The 21,979-nt window shown below is 37.0% G+C and overlaps 1 protein-coding gene and 1 long non-coding RNA gene across 7 annotated transcripts in view; one reads left to right on the forward strand and one right to left on the reverse strand.

The window, feature by feature from the left end:
• The window catches only part of BTBD16 (BTB domain containing 16), a 130,622-nt gene extending 122,706 nt beyond the window's left edge, over positions 1–7,916 (reverse strand). For 2 of the 6 annotated variants that reach the window (XM_016432682.2, XM_016432686.2), the window contains exons 1-4: positions 7,702–7,915; positions 6,043–6,106; positions 4,593–4,658; positions 3,619–3,767 (exon numbers count right to left, since the gene is read on the reverse strand). In XM_016432682.2, the coding sequence (XP_016288168.1) occupies positions 3,619–3,767; positions 4,593–4,613 (170 nt within the window). In that variant the 5' untranslated portion in view covers positions 4,614–4,658; positions 6,043–6,106; positions 7,702–7,915. Of the gene's footprint in view, positions 1–3,618; positions 3,768–4,592; positions 4,659–6,042; positions 6,107–7,701 lie in introns of all 6 variants that reach the window. The other 4 variants (XM_056803154.1, XM_016432680.2, XM_007478881.2 and 1 more) reach the window with 4 other exon arrangements.
• A 65-nt stretch (positions 7,917–7,981) lies between these two features.
• LOC103099075 (uncharacterized) overlaps positions 7,982–21,979 on the forward strand; it is a 36,861-nt gene continuing 22,863 nt past the window's right edge. Inside the window, exon 1 of the long non-coding RNA XR_001629495.2 lies at positions 7,982–8,137. This is a non-coding gene — a long non-coding RNA (uncharacterized LOC103099075). The remainder of the gene's footprint in view (positions 8,138–21,979) is intronic.

Below are 21,979 nucleotides of genomic sequence, written 5' to 3' on the forward strand. Positions count from 1 at the left end.
GCTCAGAATTGTCTTTGTTGATCATTGGATGAGGTCTTTTACTCCAATTCTTTCTCATAGTTTCTTGCTATGTGTTGCAGTGTGCTTCCAGCTGCCATGCACATCTCCACTACTCTCTGGGGGGATAGTCATTTTTAATTCACTGGAGACCAGAGTATTACATGGTTCACAACCACACAATGTCAAAGGAATGTTAATGTTCAAATATGAGCCTTCGTCAAGGAGTATCTGCAAGGTTCTGGAGATTCATGCAACCAGAAAAATGTCATTATCATCTGTAAGACCTCACCATCTACAGGGAATTCTTGTTCTACTTGGACAATGCTTTCTTTCTTCCATGACTGAGGAAAGGAGGAGACATTTCTTGGTGTTATACCTTGTCTGATATTAATGATCAGAGAGTCATTAAAAAAGTCTACCTCCATGTCAAGATGCTTACCCAACTGAATTGAGGAACAGTTTACATGGCAGACACTTTGTTGGAAGAAGGCTTTAAAGTTGCACTTTTCTCTAATAAATAAAAGTCTTTTTTAGAGTCAATAAAAAGCAAATTCAGTAGGATTTTGTATCATGGATATCTCTCAATCAGTTGAGTGATGGTGAAAATGCATTTAACTATGCAACATAGCTTATGAAAATTTCCTTCTTTACTAACATCCTCATCAAGGATAACAATGATAAGAGCTAATATTTATATAGTACTTTAAAGCTTGCTAAACAATATTTATGTTTATACATATACATATATATTTGTAAATAAAAATATTTTTAAAATTATAAAAAATCTTATAACAATATAATATTATCTTATATTATCCTCAAAAACAGCTCTGGTAGGCAAAGTAGTTTCCTTAATCACCATTTTATAGATGAGGAAACTAAGGGAGACAGAGGTTAAGTGACTTGCCCAGAGTTACACATGTAGTCAGTGAGGCAGGATTTGAACTCAGGTCTTTTTGACTCCATATGCAAGGCTCTATCCACTGTTTCACCTTTAACATGTCTTCAATATTTATGCATGTCATTTTCATAAAAAATTTATATGAATGGAAAAGTAGACCTATAGTTGCTCTCAGTTATTTTTTTTGAGAAAGTGATAAAAGATTCCCTATTTTCCCACATCTTTGGTACCTTTCAACATCTTCAGATTCCTTTTAAAAAGTTCTCTTAACACTTTTCATTACATGACCTCATGAATAGATCTATCTCCTCTAATCATACTCGATGTAACTCAATTGCATTTCTCAGCATCAGTGGCATTCCTATCTTTTCTAAAAAGTAATTCCAGGACTGTGATATTAGACTCTGTGCTTGGTAGATTCATTCTCCTCACTGGTGAAAATAATATGGCATAGACATCTTTGCATATTATTTCCATATTTCTTCTGTTTTTGTCTTCTAATTTCATTCTTAAATACTCTTGGGATGACATTCCTTGATTGAGTGTCTAGATTCACTTTAAACTGGTCTTACCCTCCTATGCATCTTGCGATTTTATGAGTTGATACATTTCATAATCTCCCATGATCTTCCCTATGATTTTATAAACAAGTTAATAGTCTAAAATAGTTTTGCTATTCATGATCCTTTCTATGTGGGTAGCAAGAAAGTCAAGTGTTTGAAGATGAAGATAATATGAGGAATCTTTTGCTCTCTTACTATCGTAATTGATTTGTATTGGGCAATCATTTGCATTTAATTATTGTCATTGGTGATTCATTATTTCCTGTCATTTCCTAATTTTTAATTAATAACTTACTTAATAGGACAGGGTGATTATAATCACATCTAATATTTTCCCAATTTTTATACTTCTAGCTTTGCTTTAATTCTGCCTTTTGTCTTAACAACTCAGTGGTCTAAATATACATAGACCACCAATTTAGGAACAACTCTCATATTAGTAAACAAGTCATTTCTACTCTTTAAATATGTAATCAGTTTCTTTCTTTGTGATTTTGACAAGGCTGACAAACTTAGAACTAGGAGGGACCACAGAAATTATTTAATTCTAAGAGAGGGCTCAGAGAATATCTAATTCAATTTGCTCATTTTAGAAATGAGGAAAATGAGGCCCAAAGGGGTTAAATAACTTGCCAAGGGTCACACAGGTACTAAATAGAACAGCACAGGTTCTAAATCATGTCCTCTGACTCCAAATCCAGTGTATTTCCCATTGAAAAATTATGGCCATGATATTCAGCACATTCTTATTCTTTTTCAAGGAAAGTTTTTGTGATATCTCAGTGTGAAGCTTATTTGAAACTCCACAAGTCTTTGGTCTCTTTCTTAGTCTTGAATCATATTTCCCAACATTTTTTAGTCATCCTCCTGTATTCCTTCCCACTTCTTTAGTGAAGTCAGCAAACATTCAAGTTGATTTGTTGATTTAATTAGGAGGGTCTGAGATGTTTGTAGAATTTCTCTTCCTCCCCATCCTCTGTGACATGTGTTATTGAATAGGCTTCAATTTTAATGGTGGTCTTCTGGCAACTATTTATTAAGAATGCTGCAATAGAATGTGATCAAATATCCTATGAAATGATGCTTTGGGGGATTTGGGGATATAAAATTAAGTGAATGCCACCAGTTCCTTCATCTCTAAGGAGAATCTAGGAAAAAACCTTCCTTTTAGTTGTAACTTTTTATTGTTGTCTTCATCTTGGTTTCAATCATACTGAGAATACCAAGATTTCTATGAATCCAGTTCTTCTAATAGGGTGTCTACTCAGTGATCAGACAAGGAACTTTCATGAGAGTACTAATAGCTATTAAAGGTTTTGGAAAGTCTAAAACTTGTATGAATCTTAGCATCCTCTACCACTTGTCTGCCACACTGTCTTACAAAGTTGGGGAAAAGTTACACAAGACTGAGGACCACTTCATTTTTTAGGTTGTCATAAGCTAAATAATCCATCGGCAACTGGTCAGCTGCTGTTTCCCCGGGAGAAGAGAAAGCCAAATGTACCTGGAAATCAAATACATCTGAAAGAGAAAGGCAGTAGATACCCTGCTACAAGAGATCACATCTATTGCTCTCTGTACCTAGAGATGGTGTACAAAGGCAGGAGAGTCTGGGAGATTAAAGATATTAGTGCTCAAAATCCTACCACAAGGAGCTTTACACAAGAAGAGGGGCTCCAGTTTCCCAAATGGGCTACCAGAGTACAAAGAGAGTAATTTAAATTCTGATCAGCTAACAAGGCAGGTGTTCTCAAGAGAATAGCCCTTCTGTGTGATCACTGAGCATGAGTGAGGTCTTCTACAAAACTCTATCCTGTCCAAAGCTTCATGTGTCAAAGGAATCAGGAAATAATACCAACATCCCATTTTAATGGGTATAACTAGAATGTTTTATTCTGGGGCTTAACCATTCCACTGAAATAAACCCAAAGGAAATAGTTACATTGGCATTTCACTAGGTAGATCTAAATGTGCCATAGCAGTACTAGAATATTTCCTACAGACATATCTCTATTCTTGTGTCTTACATAATATATAAAAAACAGCAATAAACCCTTCCACCCCAACTTGAAAAGTCTAACGTTAGACCAAGCTATCTAATCACATGGTCTACAGAAGTGCTATATTCTGTGGAAATGTATCTTTACATTCTACCTGTCAATCATCTTTAGCTCACTGTCGATATCTTCTCCAGTTGCTCTAGTTAACTGGGAGAGCCCCAGAAGGTCACCCAGATTAGGCTCTTTTGAAAAGCGCCAACGATCATTAGCTCCATTGATTCTGCGTTCCAACCTTGCTGGTTGCTAAGTTGAGAACCCAAAGAAAGAAACAGAAAATCTTGTTAGCTCTCTTTCATTATTTAGGGTTTCTAACTTGAAAAGCAGTTAGTGTGCAAACAAATCTGTCTTTGTGCAAATATTTGTTCTCATAAGTATTTATCTCTTGAAAATAAAGGCTTTCTTAAAAGCAGGGGCTCATCAAGTGGGGCAATGAATTGGCCAAACAAATTGTGGTGCATGGATGTAATGAAATATTAACTATACCTTAAGAAATTATGGATATAAAATATTTAGAAGAATGTGAGAAAAAATGGACCAATGTAGACTGGAATAAAAACAAAACTAAGGGAATGATAGAGCTAAAATAATGCAAATGAAAAGAACAGCAAAATGGAACTTAATACTGTGTAACTGCAATGGCTGAATTTGGTACCACAGGACATTAGCTCTTAAGGAAGAACATAATACCATGCATTTCAACCTTAAAATAAATAGTGAAATATCCTTTCAGGAAAAAAAAGTAAAAATTTTGTAGTGAGAGGATAGATGCTTTTAAAGCCCAAAGTAACTTGGATTCCGTTATTTAGAATAAGAGTTTCCTTAGGCAAAAGGCCAGGAAAAGGATACCTATATTAAATAGGAAAGATATCTCTTTTTTTAGTAGAAGACAAGAATTCACACTCTAAAGATGGGATTTCCTGTCTAGAAAACAATGAGGCAAGTTACTGTTTCTGAGTAGGAATTAAAGACAATTTGCTGATGAGACTCAGACCCAATTGTCCCCTCTGCAAATCAAAGGTTTTCTGGATCACAGTTTCCTAGGTTTTCTAAGGACACCAGTCTACATACCTGGTTAAACATTTTTTCCATTGATGTGATTTCTTCAAAGTATTATGAAAGAGTCTGAACAATCACCTGGAAGATGGAAGAGAGGCAAAGTTGAGGCAAAATCCCCCAGACTACCTTTGCACAGATTTTGTTTCCTGTGAACTTTCTCCCAGAGCAAGTTAGGGTTAACTATTTTGAGTGTAATAAAGACAATTACTAAAATTAAATGCATATTTCTAGAAGAGGTGCTCTTCTCTTTAGATTTCATATTTACTGGGCTATCATCATCCTTTACCAATTTAAGAGCAATGTCCTTTAATTTCACTTAGGAGTCAGTGAAGACAAGACCATAAGCAACCACACTGTAGGTCAGATTGTGCTTTTTTGTTTGTTTGTTTTCTTTCATCAAGCAGAAGACTTGATAGGAAAGTTTGTGGAATCAATGGATTTCTTGCCAGGAGAAAGCTAGAGAAAGGGCTACTAGAAGCTCTTTGGATCTTTAGGAGATTAAACCGAGGAGGATTAATACTAGGTACCTGGTAATGCCACTCTTTTTGTCTACCAATAAACCCTGGGACATAAGTTACTCATTGAATGACAGTGATTATTCTTCCTTGTACTCTTTCCTCACCCTCACAACTAAACCTGTGGGACTAGAAAAAGGTTCTTTTTCCCCTTGCTCAGAAAAGAGCACTTACCCCTTCTTTTAGGGCATCTCTCTAGGGGAAAATGTATTTTGAGTGTATGGGAAAATAACAGTATGCTTCATGAATTTTCCTCTAGTATGAGCAATATATGTCTTCTTTCACAACATGAGGAACATGGAAATATGTCTTGTATAACCATGTCATATTTGCCCGCCATCCTGGAGAAGGCTGAGTGGTGGAGGGAGGGAAAGAATATAAATTGCAAGATGCTGGAAAACTATTATTGAAAACTGTACCAATATGTAATTTGGAGGGGGGGGGGAGTTAAAAGGGGAAAAAAAGAACAGTGCATTTGAGTAAGTCAATTAACTTCTCTGGGTTTCAGTTTCTTCAGTTATAAAATGAGGGTGTTGCTCTGGAGCACAGATTCTTGACCTAAAAAATATTTTGATCCCTTTATTTCAATATCATTGGTTTCCTTTGTAATTCTATATATTTGATTTTATGAATTTATAAACATTCCAAGCAGTAGTCCATAGACTTTTCACCAGACTGACTGCTAATGGAATCTATAACACTAAAAAAAAAAAATCCTGCTCAAGAGAATCACATCTAGATCCATATCCTGGGGAACATCTTAATTACAAAGTTTGTAGGATATTATAAAACTAGTCCTATGTCAAAATATGCAGGTCAACTAGGATTTTCTCTTTCTTGGTCCTCCTCCCTTGCCTAGAGGCTCTCCCCTTCTCCCAAATCTTATCCAAAATGCCAGCCCTGTCCTGCTGTTAGGTTTGGGTAATAAATTAAGCTATAGATCTTACCAATGTAGATGAGGTCTCACCAAGATGTTGGGTACCTTGCTCCTCCTGGGACTTTTTCCTAAGTCTTACATAGCAAGAAATAATAATAATGACCACACACTTTTTACACAGCATTTAACAATAGTGTCAAGGATATGAATAGGCAGTTTTCAGATGAAGAAATCAAAACTATCAACAAGCACATGAAAAAAGTGTTCTAAATCTCTCCTGATTAGAGAAATGCAAATCAAAACAACTCTGAGGTATCACCTCACACCTAGCAGATAGGCAAATATGACAGTAAAGGAAAATAATAAATGTTGGTGGTAATGTGGCAAAATTGGGACACTAATATATTGTTGATGGAGTTTTAATTGATCCAACCGTTCTGGAAGGCTATTTGGAATTAGGCCCAAAGGACTTTAAAAGAACACTTGCTCTTTGATCCAGCAATACCACTATTGGGTTTATACCCCAAAAATATAATAAAAAGGGTTATACAAAAATATTCATAACTGCACTCTTCATGGTGGTGAAAAATCGGAAAATGAGGGGATATCCTAAGATTGGGGAATGGCTGAACAAATTATGGTATCTGATGGTGATAGAATGCTATTGTACTGAAAGGAATGATGAATTGGAGTATTTCTATATGAACTGGAAAGACCTTCATGAACTAAAGCAGAGTGAAATGAGCAGAATCAAGAGAACATTGTACACAGAAAGTGAAACATTGTGGAACAAATGTAATGGACTTTGCTACTAGTAGCAATGCAATGATCCAGGACAATTCAGATGGATTTATGAGAAAGAATGCTATCCACATGGAGAGTAAGAACTGTGGGAGTAGAAAGGCAGAAGAAAAACATATGACATTACTTGTTTATATAGGTACATGATTTGGGGTTTTGGTTTTAAAAGAATGCTCTATTTAAAAGATTGATCTATTGCAAAAACAAATAGTATGGAAATAAGTATCAAGTGATAACATTTGTATTGGAATTATATGTTAGCTCCGGGAGGAGGGAGGAAAGAGGGAAGGGAAAGAAAACAAATCATGTAAACATGGAAAAATATTTTTAAAAATAAATGAACAAAAAAAAACCCCAATAGTGTCAAACTCAATTAGAAACTGATCCTTGCAATCCCTATATTGAGTTAGAAAACCACAAGTTGACATTATCTATATTATATTGCATTTTCATTTATTTTGTGAAACATTTCCCAATCATATTTTAATCATAGTTAAGACTAGTGGGCTGAAAGTTTAAAATTTGCTTCAAGGTTTACAAGACACTTTAATCCAAAAAGGAGGTAAGCAGGGCAAGCATTATGACCATTTTACAGATGAAAAAGCTGAAGCTTGGAGAAGTTGTGACTTGCCTATGGTCAGAGCCCTAATGAGTGTCAGAATCTGGGGAGGGGGGAGGAAGAGAGGGGTCAAGTGACTTATATGAAAAAAGGCAAGTGGTTCATTATTTCAACTCTGTCGTTTCTTTCTTTCTATTTGACCTTACTAAGATGTTGGTTTCATTTTAAAATATAATTTTAATAAGTCAGCCTATTTCTGGTTAGAGAATCAGTAATGGAGAATAATGTTTGGGACTCCAAAGCATTTTCCACCATTCTGATTGTGCTGATTTTCTCTGAAATGGAATAACAACACCAAGTGAGACTTACCACTAACAAGCTCTAGAATCCTTGGGGCTGAGATCAGTGAATTGGTGTGAAGGTGGAAGCTGGCATAGTGGTGGCCTTTATGGATATACTTTCAGAGTTGCTGGATCTTAGGCAAAGGATAGTCTGCCTTGCAAGTCTGTTTTTTGCAGAGGGCTCATGACAACTGGAAGGGGCCCTTCGTTGTTCGCCCACTTCAGTTTCTTGGATGTGAGAGCTAGTCTCCCTGGTTCCCTGGGAGGCAGTTGTGGTCTCCCTGGAGACAGTAGGGAAGGTTCCATGCAGTTCCTGTCCTGGGCTCAGGTGAGGCCGACTTCCCATGTTCATTGACACTGTAGCCCCCTAGAAGGAAAGTCATGGCCTATTGGGAGAAGAGACCTAAAATGACTCCTTGTTCTGACACAGAGGGATGCTTCCTATAAAGACTTCTATCTATTAGGTGAGTCTCCCTCAGGTATCCAATGGTCTCCTGAAGTCAAACTTCATCTCCAATCCTGATCTATAGTCTGGGATTACCTGTAATACAGAAGGCTTTAAGGACTAGATAGGGAACTAACTCTGAATTCTGTCTCCTGCCATAATAAGAACATATCGATGACAAAACATCTACAAAGTACTTTCTAGCTTACAAAGCCCTTTCCAATGCAGTCCAATCTAAGAGGATTTTTTGAAAAACATGTACCATGCTACTTGATGGTAGGGACTTTCATTGTTGTCTTTGTACATCCAACACTCACAACAGTGTTCAGCACATAGAGGGTACTTAATAAATGTTGTTGATTGGTTCGATTGCAAAGCACTGGGGATGTAAAGAACCCTGGGAGGGAGCAGGTGGTAAAAATATTATCTCCATTCTACAAATGAGATAACTGAAGTTCAGACAGGTTGTGGGATAGTATAATGAAGAAAAACCTGAGCCTGGATTTAGGAAAACCCAAGTTCAAATCAGCCTTGGATACTTACTAGCTAGGTAAGCCTGGGCAAGTCACTTAACTTTTGGCTGCCTTAGTTTCCTCAAGTGTAAAATGAAGATAATAATAGCACTCATCTCCCAGGCTTGATGCAAAAATCAACGAGATAAAATTTGTAAAGCACTTTGTACAGTGACTGATTATGCTTAAATGGTCCCTTCCTTAAGTAATTTGCATATGGTCACATAGATAATAAATTTTATAACCCTATAGATTTGGATCTGCTACATGATCTAATTCCAACCCCATCTTTCTCCTTCCCCACATGCATGACTCATTTTACTGATGAGGAACCGAGGTCAAGTAGATTAAGAGATTTACTTAAGAGTGCACAGGTTTTAAAAGGTAAGATCAGGATTCAAATCTAGGTTTTCTGACTCCAAGATCAATAATTTTCATGATACGAAATTACTTGTCAATAGAAAGGGTAGGATTTCAAGGAGAATCCTGGGAGATTTTTAAAAAAGTTTACAAGTCTTGATATCTCATATGACTGACTACAAGAATAAATCAAGGAAGATGAGGAGGGATCTCAGATGAGAGAGGGGAAAATTAGGGAAATGAAACCTATTAGACATCTTGAACTGGGATAGATATCTTTTTTTAAACAATATTTTATTTGGTCATTTCAAAACATTATTCATTGGAGACAAAGATCATTTTCTCTCCCCCCCCCAACCCCCGCATCGCCGACACGCGATTCCACTGGGTTTGGGATAGATATCTTAAGCTTAACATGTCTCAAATTAACTCATTATCTTTTCCCATAAGTCTTCCCCTCCTCTTAACTTCCATATTACTGTTAAGGGTATCACCATCTTCCTGGTCACTCAGGTTCACAAATGAGGGGTCATCCTCAACTCTCACCCCCCATCTCCAATCTGCACCCAAATCATGCCAATTCTCCTTCCCAAATGCTCATATACATTCCCTTCTCTCCTCTCCTACTGAAACCCGTGCCACTGCAATTGACATGTAAAAAACAATTTTTAGTATTTGTTTTTTAAATTTTTGAGTTCCAAATTCTCTTTCCCACTCTCCCTCACTCTCTGAGGGAGTAAGCGATTTGGTCTAGGTCTTACATGTGCAACCATGAAAACCCTATTTCCATATTAGTCATATTGTGAAAGAAAACACAGAGCAAAAACAAAAAAAGAAGAAGGGAAAATGCCTTCAGACTCCACGAGTTCTTTCTCTGGAGGCAGATAACATTTTTCATTATGAGTCTTTTGGAATTGTCTTGGATCACTGTATTGTTGCAAGAGAGTAGCTAAGTCATCCACAGTTGATCATTGTACAATATTGCTGTTACTTTGTACAGTGCTCTCCAATTCTGCTCACTATAAAAACCATTATTCCAAAAGCACAATTTGTGCTTTTGGAATAATGGTTTTTATATAATAATAATAATAATGAATAGTTTTTATGCATTCTCCCGGAGGAATAAGTCTTAGAGACTTGGGGTGGAAAGAAGGGCCAGAAGACAGCTGAGGGATAATTCTGCCTCCTTAATCACTTGGACTAGAATATCATAGGCCAGTGATGGAGAGGGAGAAGTGCAACAAAGTAAAGGAACTATTAGACACATAACCTAGGCATGATGCATCTTGCACACAATGGCACCCCCTGCTGGCCACATGGTTACTCAAGTAGATGAGGGAACATGGAAATATGGCTATATAAAGTGTGTGTGTGTGTGTGTGTGTGTGTGTGTGTGTGTGTCTTGCGTTTGTTTTGCTTTTTTAAACATTTTTTAAAATAATATTTTATTTTCCCCATTACATATAAAAATAATTTTTAACATTCATTTTTTAAGTTCTGAGTTCCAAATGTTTTTCCTCCTTCCTATCCTCCCTCCCTCATTCTGTCCCTGAGACAGTCAGCAATCTAATATAGATTTTACAAATGTAATGATGTGAAACATTTTTTCCATATTAGTCATTTTGTGGAAAGCTATCCAGTTTCAAAGATAAAATAGATCATGGAGATTATGAAGCAAAACCTTTGCAGTTTCATAAATGAGGCAAAGGAAGAACAGAGGGCTTGGCGTCCCTTAATTATAATTCTTTTATTCTGTAAAGATTTGGCCTAATTATAATTTAACTTGCCCCCAGTTGAAGATCTAGCAGTGACTAGAATCGGGAGGGGGCAAAATCAAGCCTCTTGAGCCTTGGATTCACTTTCTGAATTTCCCTACCACCTGACACAGTGCTCTGCACACATTAAGACCCCTAATTAGGGTCAGCTGAATGAAATGCTTGTTGAATGAATGAGGCTCTTTTATCTCTACAGCTGCAGGACTCTCCTGTAGAGTTTCTTAATTGTAGGCTGTCAAAACCAAGCCATTGCTGGAGAGGTCTTTGCATGAGCCATGGGTCAACTGGGAGCACCAGACTGTCAAAAGAGGGCAGGGAATCATGGCAAGGTTCATGCCAGCCTGAGCTGCATGGGTAAACACCACGTAGCTGCATATATATGGGAATCATCAACTACACCTCTATTTGCTCACTGAACCGTAATGTAAAAGCAACTCTGAAGAATATATTTTGCCCAAGATCTTTAACAGTCTCTGAACAACCCACATCTCTGGTGTCGGGTCCTTACCCTAGGCCAGGGGTACCCAATATTTAGGTGGCACAATGGATAGAGCTCTGGCCCCGAGTCAGGAAGACTTATCTTCTTACATTCAAATTTGGTCTCAGAAACTTACCAGTTGTGTGACCTTGGGCAAGTCACTTAACTCTGTTTGCCCTAGTTTTCTCATCTGTAAAAAGAGCTGGAGAAGGAAATGACAAACCCATGCCAGTATCTTTGTCAAGGAAATTCCAAATGGAGTCATGAAGAGGCAAACACATTTGAAAACCAAAAAGCCCAATCTTTTCTTTTTCAGGAGGTGGTGAAGGTAGGTTACTTTTTCTTATTTTAAAATAATATTTTCTTTTATAAACTTAATAAACATGAACACTTCATATAAAAAGAGAAACAAAAAAAGAAGGAATTGAATATGAAAATTTGAACTTGAGTTATATATAACTGGGTTATACTCCACTATATATAATTTTTTAAAATTCAAAATTCCCCAGGGCCAGAAAGAACAAACATTTAAAGAACAATTAATCCCAAAACTATATAAATTATTTGAAAAAATAGGCAAAGAAGGAGTTCTACCAAATTCCTTTTAGGATGAAAATATGGTGTTGATACCTAAAATAAAAATGGAGAAAGAAAACTATAGACCAATATCTCTAACAAATATTGATACAAAAATTTTAAATAAAATACTAGCAAGAAGATTAGAGCAATAAAATAAGTTTGATGCCAGGAATGATGGACTGGTTCGATATTAGGAAAACTATCAGTCCAATTGACCAGATATATAACAACATCAATAGAAATCATATACTTATCTCAACAGATGTAAGAAAAGCTTTTGATGAAATACAATGCCCTTTCCTATTGAAAATACTAGAGAGTATGGGTATAAATGGCACTTTCCTTAAAATGATAAATAGTATCCTTAAAATGATAAATAGTATCTATCTAAAATCATCAGCAAGAATTGTCTGGATAAGTTAGAAGTCTTCCAATAGGATCAGGAGTAAAGCAAGGATGTCCGTTATCACCACTATTATTGTGCTAGAATTGTTATCTATGACATAAGAGAAGAAAAAGAAATTAAAGGAATTAGAAGGCAATGAATAAATAAAACTATCACTCTTTACAGATGGCATGACGGTGTGCCTACAGAATTTTAGAGAATCTAATAAAAAACTAGTTGAAATAATAACTTCAGCAAAATTGCAGGATATAAAATAAACACATATAAATGATCAGCATTTCTTGTTTTTCTTTTTTAAACCCCTACCTTCTGTATTGGAATCAATACTGTATATTGGCTCCAAGGCAGAAGACCAGTAACGGCTAGGTAATGTGGGTTAAGTGACTTACTCAGGGTCACACAGCTGGGAAGTATCCAAGGCCAGATGTGAACTAGCACCTCTCCTCTCTTGGCCTGGCTCTCAATCCACTGAACCACCCACCTATCATCAGCATTTCTAAATATTACCAACAAGACCCAGCAGCAAATGATAGAAAAATAAATTCCATTTAAATTAACACTAAACAATATAAAATACTTTGTAGTTTACTTGGCAAGGCAAAAACTGGACTTGTGTGGACTTAAATTATAAAACACTTTTCACACAAAGTCAGATCTAAACAATTGGAAAACCACTAATTGCACATGGATAGGCTAAGTAAATGTAATAAAATGACTATTTTACTTAAGTTCATTTATTCAGTGCAATACCAATCAAACTGCTCCAAAATTATTTTAGAGCTAGTTAAAAAAATCACAAAATTCATATATATGGAAGAAAAAAAGGTCAAGAATAACAAGGGAATTAATGAAAACAAATGTAAAGAAGGTAGTCTAGGAGTACCAGCTCTCAAACTATTATAAGCAGTAATCACCAAAACAATATGATACTAGCTAAGAAATAGAGTGGTGAAACAATGGAACAGTTTAGATACAATAAAACCTAGTGACAAATTATCAAAGTAATTTATGTTTGATAAATCAAAAGATCTAAGCTTTTGGGACAAAAATTCACTATTTGACAAAAAACTTTTGGGATAATTGGGGAATGGTATGGCATAAACTGGGAAAAGATCAATATCTTATATCATATAACTGAGGCAAGGCCCCTGGGGCTATGTGATTTAAGCATAAAGGATGATACTGTAAACAAATTAAGGTAATATGGGGTACTTTGCCTGTCGGATCTATGGACAGGGGAAGAACTTGTGGGGGGGGAGAGAGAGAGAGCATGCATTATAAAATATAAAATAGTTAATTTTGATTATATTAAACTAAAAAAGAGTTTGTACAAAAAAATACAACCAAGATTGGAAGGAAAGCAGAAAGCTAGGGAAAAAATATTACAGCAAATATCTTTGATAAAGGTCTAATTTCTCAAATACATAGGGAATTAAGTCAAATTTATTAAAAAAATAAAAGTCATTCTTCAATTGATGAATAGTCAAAGGATATGAACAGGCAGTTTTCAGATAAAATGCACTAAATCACTCCTGTTAAAGAAATGCAAGTTAAAACAACTCTGATATACCACTCCATAAATATCAGATTGGCTAATATAACAGAAAAAAAAAACAATAAATATTGGAGGGGATGCAGGAATACTGGGACACAAATACTGTTTTGGAGGAGCTGCAATCTTATCCAACCATTTTGGAGAAATATTTGGAACTATGCTCAAAGGACTTTAAAAACTGCATATCCACTAGTAGGCCCAAATTCCAAAGAGATTTTTTAAAAAGGAAAAAGGATTTATTAGTGCAAAAATATTTATTGCAGTTCCTTTTGTGGTAGCAAGGAATTGGAAATTGAGGAGATGTTTATCAATTGGAGAATGGCTAAACAAACTATGATACATTATTGTATTGGAATACTATTGTGCTATTATAAAGGACAATTAGGATGATTTCAAAAAAATCTGGGAAGAATTATAAGAATTGGTGCAAAGTGAAATGAGCAAAACAAGAAGAACATAGTACACAGTGACGGCAATATAAAAGAACTGGTAGAATCTGAATACAGACTGAAATATACTATATTTTCACTTTCTAATTCTTTTTTCCCACTTGATATCTCTTCCACAAAATGACTAGCAAGGAAAAATGCTTTATGTGATTGCACATGTAAAAATCTAAATCAGATTGTTTTCTGTCTTAGGGAGGGGGTGGGATAGAAGAGAGAGTGAGAAGTAGGGAAAGGATTTGGAGGCGTACCTTTTAAGTTGAGTCCAGCAGGAGGGTTCTCTAGCTCTGTCCTATTGTTAGATTTGGTATTCAGTCCCCTGGAAGCATTGTGTTTTTGATCAGTGAGGAAGGATTTGAGTAGGTCTGAACTTTTGCTACCTCTAAGCCACCATCTTGACTCTGCCTTCTAAGCACTTTATAAATATTATCTTATTTCTTCTGCACATCTGTGGAAGGTAGGTGCTATTATTATTCTTATTTCGCTGTTGGGAAACTTGAGTCAAATAGAGATTGAATGGCTTGCCCAGTCATACAGCTAGAAAATATCTGAGGCTAGATTTGAATATATGTTGTCCTGACTCCAGACCCAGTAGCCTATTTACTGTACCACCTAGCTGCCATTGACATCATCATTGATGTCATTTTTCCCCTTTTCTTTTTTCTTAGGCTCTCACCTTCCAGCTCTCCTCCATTTCTCTTCCTCCACAGCATTTGTGCACAAGGCAATGTGACTGATGGCATGGCGTCACAAAAGACTCTTGAAGTAGTCATCAGAATATGTGGCTTCTAGCATGGCTTTACAATGACAAGAAAAGTGTGACTTTGGGCAAGTTTTGGGCATTCTCTGCATCAAAATCTATGTCCTTTTGTGTAAAATGAGTTTGGATGAGATGGCATCTCACATTCTGTGACTCTTGCCCAAATTACGTCTTAATCTTGATCCCCATGTCTTATACTTCTTGACCTTTTCTCTTGTGCTTCAACCTTTCATCCATCTCAGCCTCCATCCATACAGAATGAATCTGGCACATTGTTCATTAATGCCTCTCTTTCTTGGAATCTCATTTCTTCTCCCTCTGATATTCCACAGATTACACCAATGGTCATAGTTTCACAGTCTCATAGATACAAAGTTGGTTATCTAGTTTAATGCTTTCATTTTTACAGATGAAGAAACTGAGACCTAGAAAGGTTAAATAATTTGTCCAAGATCACAGTTACTTACTGCTTCTGCTTGGGGCTGCTGCTGCAACTAATACTACTCATGAGAGAATCAAATTGTTTCCATTTTATAATTGATTCCATTCTCTATCAGCATTTTGTATAACTGTTTGAGTCATATTTCTTTGTCTCGGAGTTAAGTTCAGAAGTTCAGCCTTCCTGTAAATCTCTAATCTTTTTTTTTTTAAACCCTTACCTACCTAACCTTACCAACACTGTGTATTGGTTCCAAGGCAGAAGAGCAATAAGGGCTAGGCAATGGGGGTTAAGTGACTTGCCCAGGGTCACACAACTGGGAAGTATCTGAGGCCAGATTTGAATCCAGAATCCCGTCTCTCACTCAGACTCTCAATGCACTCGGCCAGCTAGCTGCCACCTCTATTCTATTTTTATGTCAAGACCTGTTATCTCTGTACCATTAGCTATCTTTGCAAGGATACAGGTGGACACAATCAGCTTTCCCTAGAACAAGGAAAAAAATAATCATCCTTTCCGCCAACAGAAACCAGATGACTTATTTCTATAGCATATTTACTTGCTATTCTATTTCTATTCATTTTCCTTAAACTATAAGAAATCTTATAAACTTTTCCTTGGATTCTTTCAGTTTGCTAAGGAACTAAAGACCCCCCCCCTTTTTTTTATTGATACCTGCCAGCCTTACCAATAAATTGAATCTGTTTGGAACTTTGTTGCCTTAATTGCAACTGCAACACTAGCCTACATTTTTATAGCTTTTTTAAGATTTATGAAGTGTTTTACAGGCATTGTTTCTTGTACTCCTCCCAACAATCCTGTGAGATAGATTCTATTATTAGCCTTGTGAGTGAGGTGCTCTTATTATCCCCATTTTACAGATGAGAAAACTGAGGCTGAGAGAATAAGTGATTTCCTCAGTCATACAAGTGTCTGAGGGCAGATTTGAACTGTCCTTAAAGGTAGAATTTGGACCCAGGTCCTCTGAATCCATGTCTAAAGTCCTTTCTACTATGTTATAGACTTAGAGATGAAAGAACCTAGAGGCCATTGAATTCAATGAACTCAGTTTACAAAAGGAACTAAGGCACAGAAAGTTTAAATTACTTGTCCAGGGTCATAAAGCTAGTAAATATCTCAGACAGGATTGGGACTTGGCTCTTCCTGACTCCATGTATCTAACACTGCATCTTTTATCCCATTTAGCAGGCCAGCTTGGGGCAGCCTTACTGCCCACATAGTCCCAAAATATAATATTTTTTCTCAACCACACAGGCAGCTTAGTGGCACAGTGCACAGAGCCCTAAACCTGGAATAAAGAAGATATCTTCCTGAATTCAAATCTGGCCTCAGACACATACTAGCTATGTGACCCTGGGCAAGTCACTAAACCCTTTGCCTCAGTTTCCTCATCTGTCAAGTGAGCTGGAGAAGGAAATGGCAAATCATTCTAGTATCTTTGCCAGGAAAATCCCAGATAGTGACAGGAAGGGTCATACACAACTGAAAAATTACTAAATAACAACTCAACCACATTTCTGCCCTAGGAAAACCCCCTGAAAAAAATGTGTGAAGACCAACTGGTACTACTGACTGCACTTAAGAAGCTTAATGTTTTAAGCAGAAAACCCCAACAGCACCACTGTTTAGAGTTAATTCTCACGTCTTCCCCTGCTGATACGCTGATAAGTGAAACAATGAAAAACATTTTATAGTCTATGAGCACAATAAGGAGCTTGAGCTGAAAGGTTAATGGCAAGAGCACTCACTAATCAAGTTTATTAAGGAATAGATGTAAAGAATAGATTGTAATCCCTTTTTAAAAATCGTATTTCCTGCTATATTGAAATCTAGGCATATTTGTTCCTTCCTTTCCAAATCTGAGTAATGGAGAAAATAAAATGTGTTTCCCAAGGGATTTGTATGGTTTTAGGTGGGACTAGCAAGAAAGAAAGAGATCTGAGAAAATAAGAGAAAGGGAGGTGGTAAGAAAGTGGTGGCGACAAATGGAAAAGAAAAGTCTCAAGTGATAGGTGCTTTGCCCTCATCTTGCACTTGTCTTTTGTTAATAATTTACAGACTAGAGGAATGGCTATGTTGGCCTAAGCAAGTGGGGACAGAGAAAGATAGACAGGACCCTTGTGCCTGCCCTTCCACAGATAGGACTTTATGGAAAAGTATTTCTTCTTAGAGAAGCCTCAAGCTCAAGGATATTGATTCTAGGGAAGTATATCTCTGGTATTGGCTTCCCATTTTAGAATTGTATTTCATTTCTTTCCTTTTCAATAAAAGTTTATATTACTAAGATCTTCTTGGAGCAGCTAAGTGGTTTAGTGGTTAGAGCACTGGCCCTGCAGTTAGGTGGAACTGAGTTCAAATCTGATCTCAGAATGGCAGGACCATTCTAATACCTTTGCCAAGAATAATTCATGGACAATACCAGCATGATATGGGCCATGAGGTCATGAAGAGTTAGACTTGACTGAACAACATAAAATGACTAATCAGATTCAGAAAATCAGCTTCAGGAAGCTGGGCTGGAAAATAGAAACCAAAACACAGATGTTACCACAGGTTCTGTGGAGTAGGAGTGGGACTGTGAACCAGAAGAGGAATAAAATATCTTAAAGTGCATCTGGACCCTTGGCTGATAATTCTCTTGCATAAGGATTACCTTTGTATACTTCCGTATATAGCTGACTTAGTCTCTGAATCCTAATTCCAAACCCCACTCCCATTGGCATGTTCCCAGAGTCCATCTGTAAAATGAAGAAAATAAGACTTGAATAGCAAGAGGGACTTGCCCAGGATGCATTGCTAAGAAATAGCACAGCAGAGAGATCCAAATCTAGACCCCCCTCTCTCCAAATCCAGGGCTCTCTCCACTGCATCAGCTGAAGAAGAGAGGTGAGAATGGGAGGTTATTACTGAAAGTTGCTATTCCAGGTCCTTATATAATCTCATTATTCTTTGGAGTGTTAGCTCCCTGGATTAGAAGGTAAACTCACTTTTCTCCTGACATGTGAAAAATGAAGGATGAAACACTTGTTTTTGGACATGGCCAATACTGAAATTTTCGTTGACTGTGCAGATTAATGATGAGAGTTTGGCTTTCTTATTTTCTTTGGGAGGGGGGGTGAGATGGGATGAGAGGAAGAAAAAAATAAATGCTTGATAAATGAAAAAATAAAATTTAATTTGAAAAAAATGGGCTTTAAGAGACAGGGATTGTCAATTGTTCATACTATCAGAAGGAACTTCAGGTTGGAGACTGGAGGAGGGGAAATAATGAACTTAGTTTTAGAAAAGTTAATGGTGGGCTCTATAGAACTATACTCACCCAACTTACTATTATTACTGTCTTTGAGGGTTTTTTTGGTTTGTTTCTTTGATTTAACCCTTATCTTGGAATCAATACTGTATTGGTGCCAAGGCAGATGAGCAGTAAGGGCTAGGCAATGGGGGTTAAGTGACTTGCTCAGGGTTGCACAGCTGGGAAGTATCTAAGACCAAATTTGAACTGAGAATGTCCTGTCTCTAGGCCTGGCTCTCAATCCTCTGAGCTCAGTAGCTGTTCCTGTCCCTTAATTTCAAGAAAAAATCTTAAAGGCCACAAAGGGAGGGAAACTGAGTGATTGGAAAGAATTCATACTGAAATGTTCATGGAAATATGCCCTGTTAAGACCTGGGCACAAGGGGAGAGGAGGAAGATTTGCAGCACCACATTAAAGGTCAAAGATTCCTGTGAGATCATGACAACAGATGGAATAGCAGCAAGATACTTGTGGGAGGGTGCATTAATATAGAAAAACGGTACCCAGTTACTGAACCCTGGGGGGTGAGACCAAAGTCAAACGTGTCAGCACACACTGATTCAGATGTCCAACATGGTCACGGTTGGATATCTGAATGGACAGACTAGAGTAGTCTTGATGGACCAAGCCAGGCAGAGGATGGCCACAACCACTGTGCTTTGTGACCAAGTGTATCATCTCTACAACTGGTTGTATTATGACATTTAGCCAAGGAAAAACAAAACTATCCAATAAAGCAAAGCCTCTGGGGGCGTCAGGGGGAAGTAGATCAGGTCTGAATTAGGATGGAGGACACTGTCAGGAATGGAATTCAAGTATGCAGGAAATATAAGCTTTTGAGCTCATGGTTCAGACTGGCACAGGGACCACAGGGGCTAGCTTAGAGATCTGACCTGTCATTTCATATGTAGAGGAAACTCAGATGAAGAAACTTTACCAAGTCAGTTCAGGACTTTCTTGGCAATTTCTAGTCATAGAATGCTGCTTGGATTGGAAGTATTAAATGCACTGTCCTCAACCACTCTCCTGAGAGGACCTGAATCAGATTAAGATGTAATTGGAGCAGGGCAGCTGGGTGGCTCAGTGGATACAGAGCCAAGCCTAGAGATGGGAGGTCCTGGGTTCAAATGTGGCCTCAGCTACTTCCTAGCTGAGTAACTCTGGGCAAGTTACTTAACTCCTATTGCCTAGTCCTTACTCTTGGAACCTATACATAATATCAATTCTTAGACAGAAGATAAGGGTTTCTTCTTAATGTAACTGGAAAATATTTAACAAAATAAAAATACAATAACAGATAACATTAGATTTTCAAGTGAAGTCACTATGTAGCCTGCAGGGATCCTTATGTATGGATTAGAGGTCCCTGTTTCTATTTGAGTTTGATATGGGTGGCTGAGAGCACTTGAGGGAATTTGCCCAGAGTCCACATAGATACACACAACCAGTTTTTCTCAGATGGGGAAAGAAAACATATATAATAAAGACAAATGTGAAGACTGAGATGAGCATCTCAGGAACCTGAATGAATGAGAAGGTCGAAGGTCCACCCAACACTAGTGGCGATGTGATGCTCTGTGTTCTCCCTTCCTGGTGGCAGGAGAAGACAATGGGTTAGCATGCATGTATGGCTGTCCAGAGTAAGGCAGGATCTTGAAGAAGCTGGGAATGGCAGCAGATGCCTCCTGGGAATCTCTTACTGTTTCAACAAAGATAATTAAAGAAAAATATGACAAAAGAAAGCACAAACTTTCTTGGGCCAGTGACTTTTCCATAGTGCTTTAAGGCTTACAAACACTTCCTCACAACAACCCTGTGAGGTAGGTAGTGCAAATGTTGAAGATGACAAAATCCAAGCCCAGAGCTTTAGGGGTCTACCCATGGTCATGCAGCAAGGATCAGAAAAGTCAAAAAAGTCAAAAGTAGGATTAGAACTGATGTTTCCAGTTTGCAAGAGTCCAACATCCAAGGATGGCACCACTCTGCTTTTGAAGAGCAGAGATTTTTTTTGCTTTTCCCTTTGTGGCACCAACTGGCCATATACCTCGATGCATTCAACAGATCAGCTCCCTACTTCATTCTGCCAAGGTAGACAGAGATATTGAGGATGACCAACTTTTCCCATTTTGTGGATCACTGGAACAATTTTTTCTTCTACTTGAAGATAAAGATGATTCAAAAACCAGGAAAACAACCATCAGCTTTGCTTCCATTGGTGAGAGATGGCAGTCCTGAAAATATCAGACTGGGCTAGGGGTTAATGTCTCTGATTTGCTTCCAATTCTGTTTGATTTCAGTTCAATTCAATACTAATTTAATCAAATTTAATCTAATCCAACAGGCATTTGTTAAAGCAACTACAGTATGTCCAAGGCACTGTGGTGGATGCAGAGATAAAATATATACTATCCTTACCCAGTTATCCCTTATTTCCTATTACTCCTTCTCCTATACAGGTAAAACTGTGATCACCTGACAATTTCATAATTTCTAGCTAGCAACAATTAAATAAATTATGACATATGAGTAGTTTAGCCTCAAGGGCAGTTAGACTACATATTTTGCACAGCATGATGGTAGTCCTTTCCTAATATTTAAGTGTTAAGTTAAATGACCAGAAAATGTTTCGGTTAATAAATTAAACTCATTCAATTAATGTCATCTACATTAAAATGAACAGAAACAGTTTTAGAATTATTGTTAATAATGAATAGGCATTGATGGGCTGTGGTCCACTTTATTGGAGGGATTACCCACATTAATGAAATCACAGATAAATTTTAGTTTGAGTAATAATAATAACATTTATATAATGCTTTATTTTTTCCCCCAAAACAACCAGAGGTAGCTAAGTGGTATAGTGAATAGAGTGCAAGGCCTGGAGTAAGAATTTGAGTTCAGACACTTAGTAGTAGTATGATCCTGGGCAAGGTACTCAATTTCTGTTTGTCTCCATTTTCCCATCTGTAAAAGAGGGATGATAAATAAGCATCTACCTCCCAAGATTAATGTGAGGATACAGTGAGATATGTGTAAAGTATACAGTAGGTGCTATAAAAGTTATTATTACTATAGTGTTTATTCATCAAGAAAATTATTTAGAGGAATTCAGACTCTTTTTTCTTTTTCAATCCATAAAAGAGAAATTGGATTTTTTAAAAACTAATGTTAAAGTTTTTTTTTTATCCATAACTAAACCATTTTGGTCAATTCATTTACTAAAGATCATCAGTATTT

The sequence above is a fragment of the Monodelphis domestica genome, chromosome 1 (genome assembly GCF_027887165.1).
Source record: "Monodelphis domestica isolate mMonDom1 chromosome 1, mMonDom1.pri, whole genome shotgun sequence".
NCBI lineage: Eukaryota > Metazoa > Chordata > Mammalia > Didelphimorphia > Didelphidae > Monodelphis > Monodelphis domestica.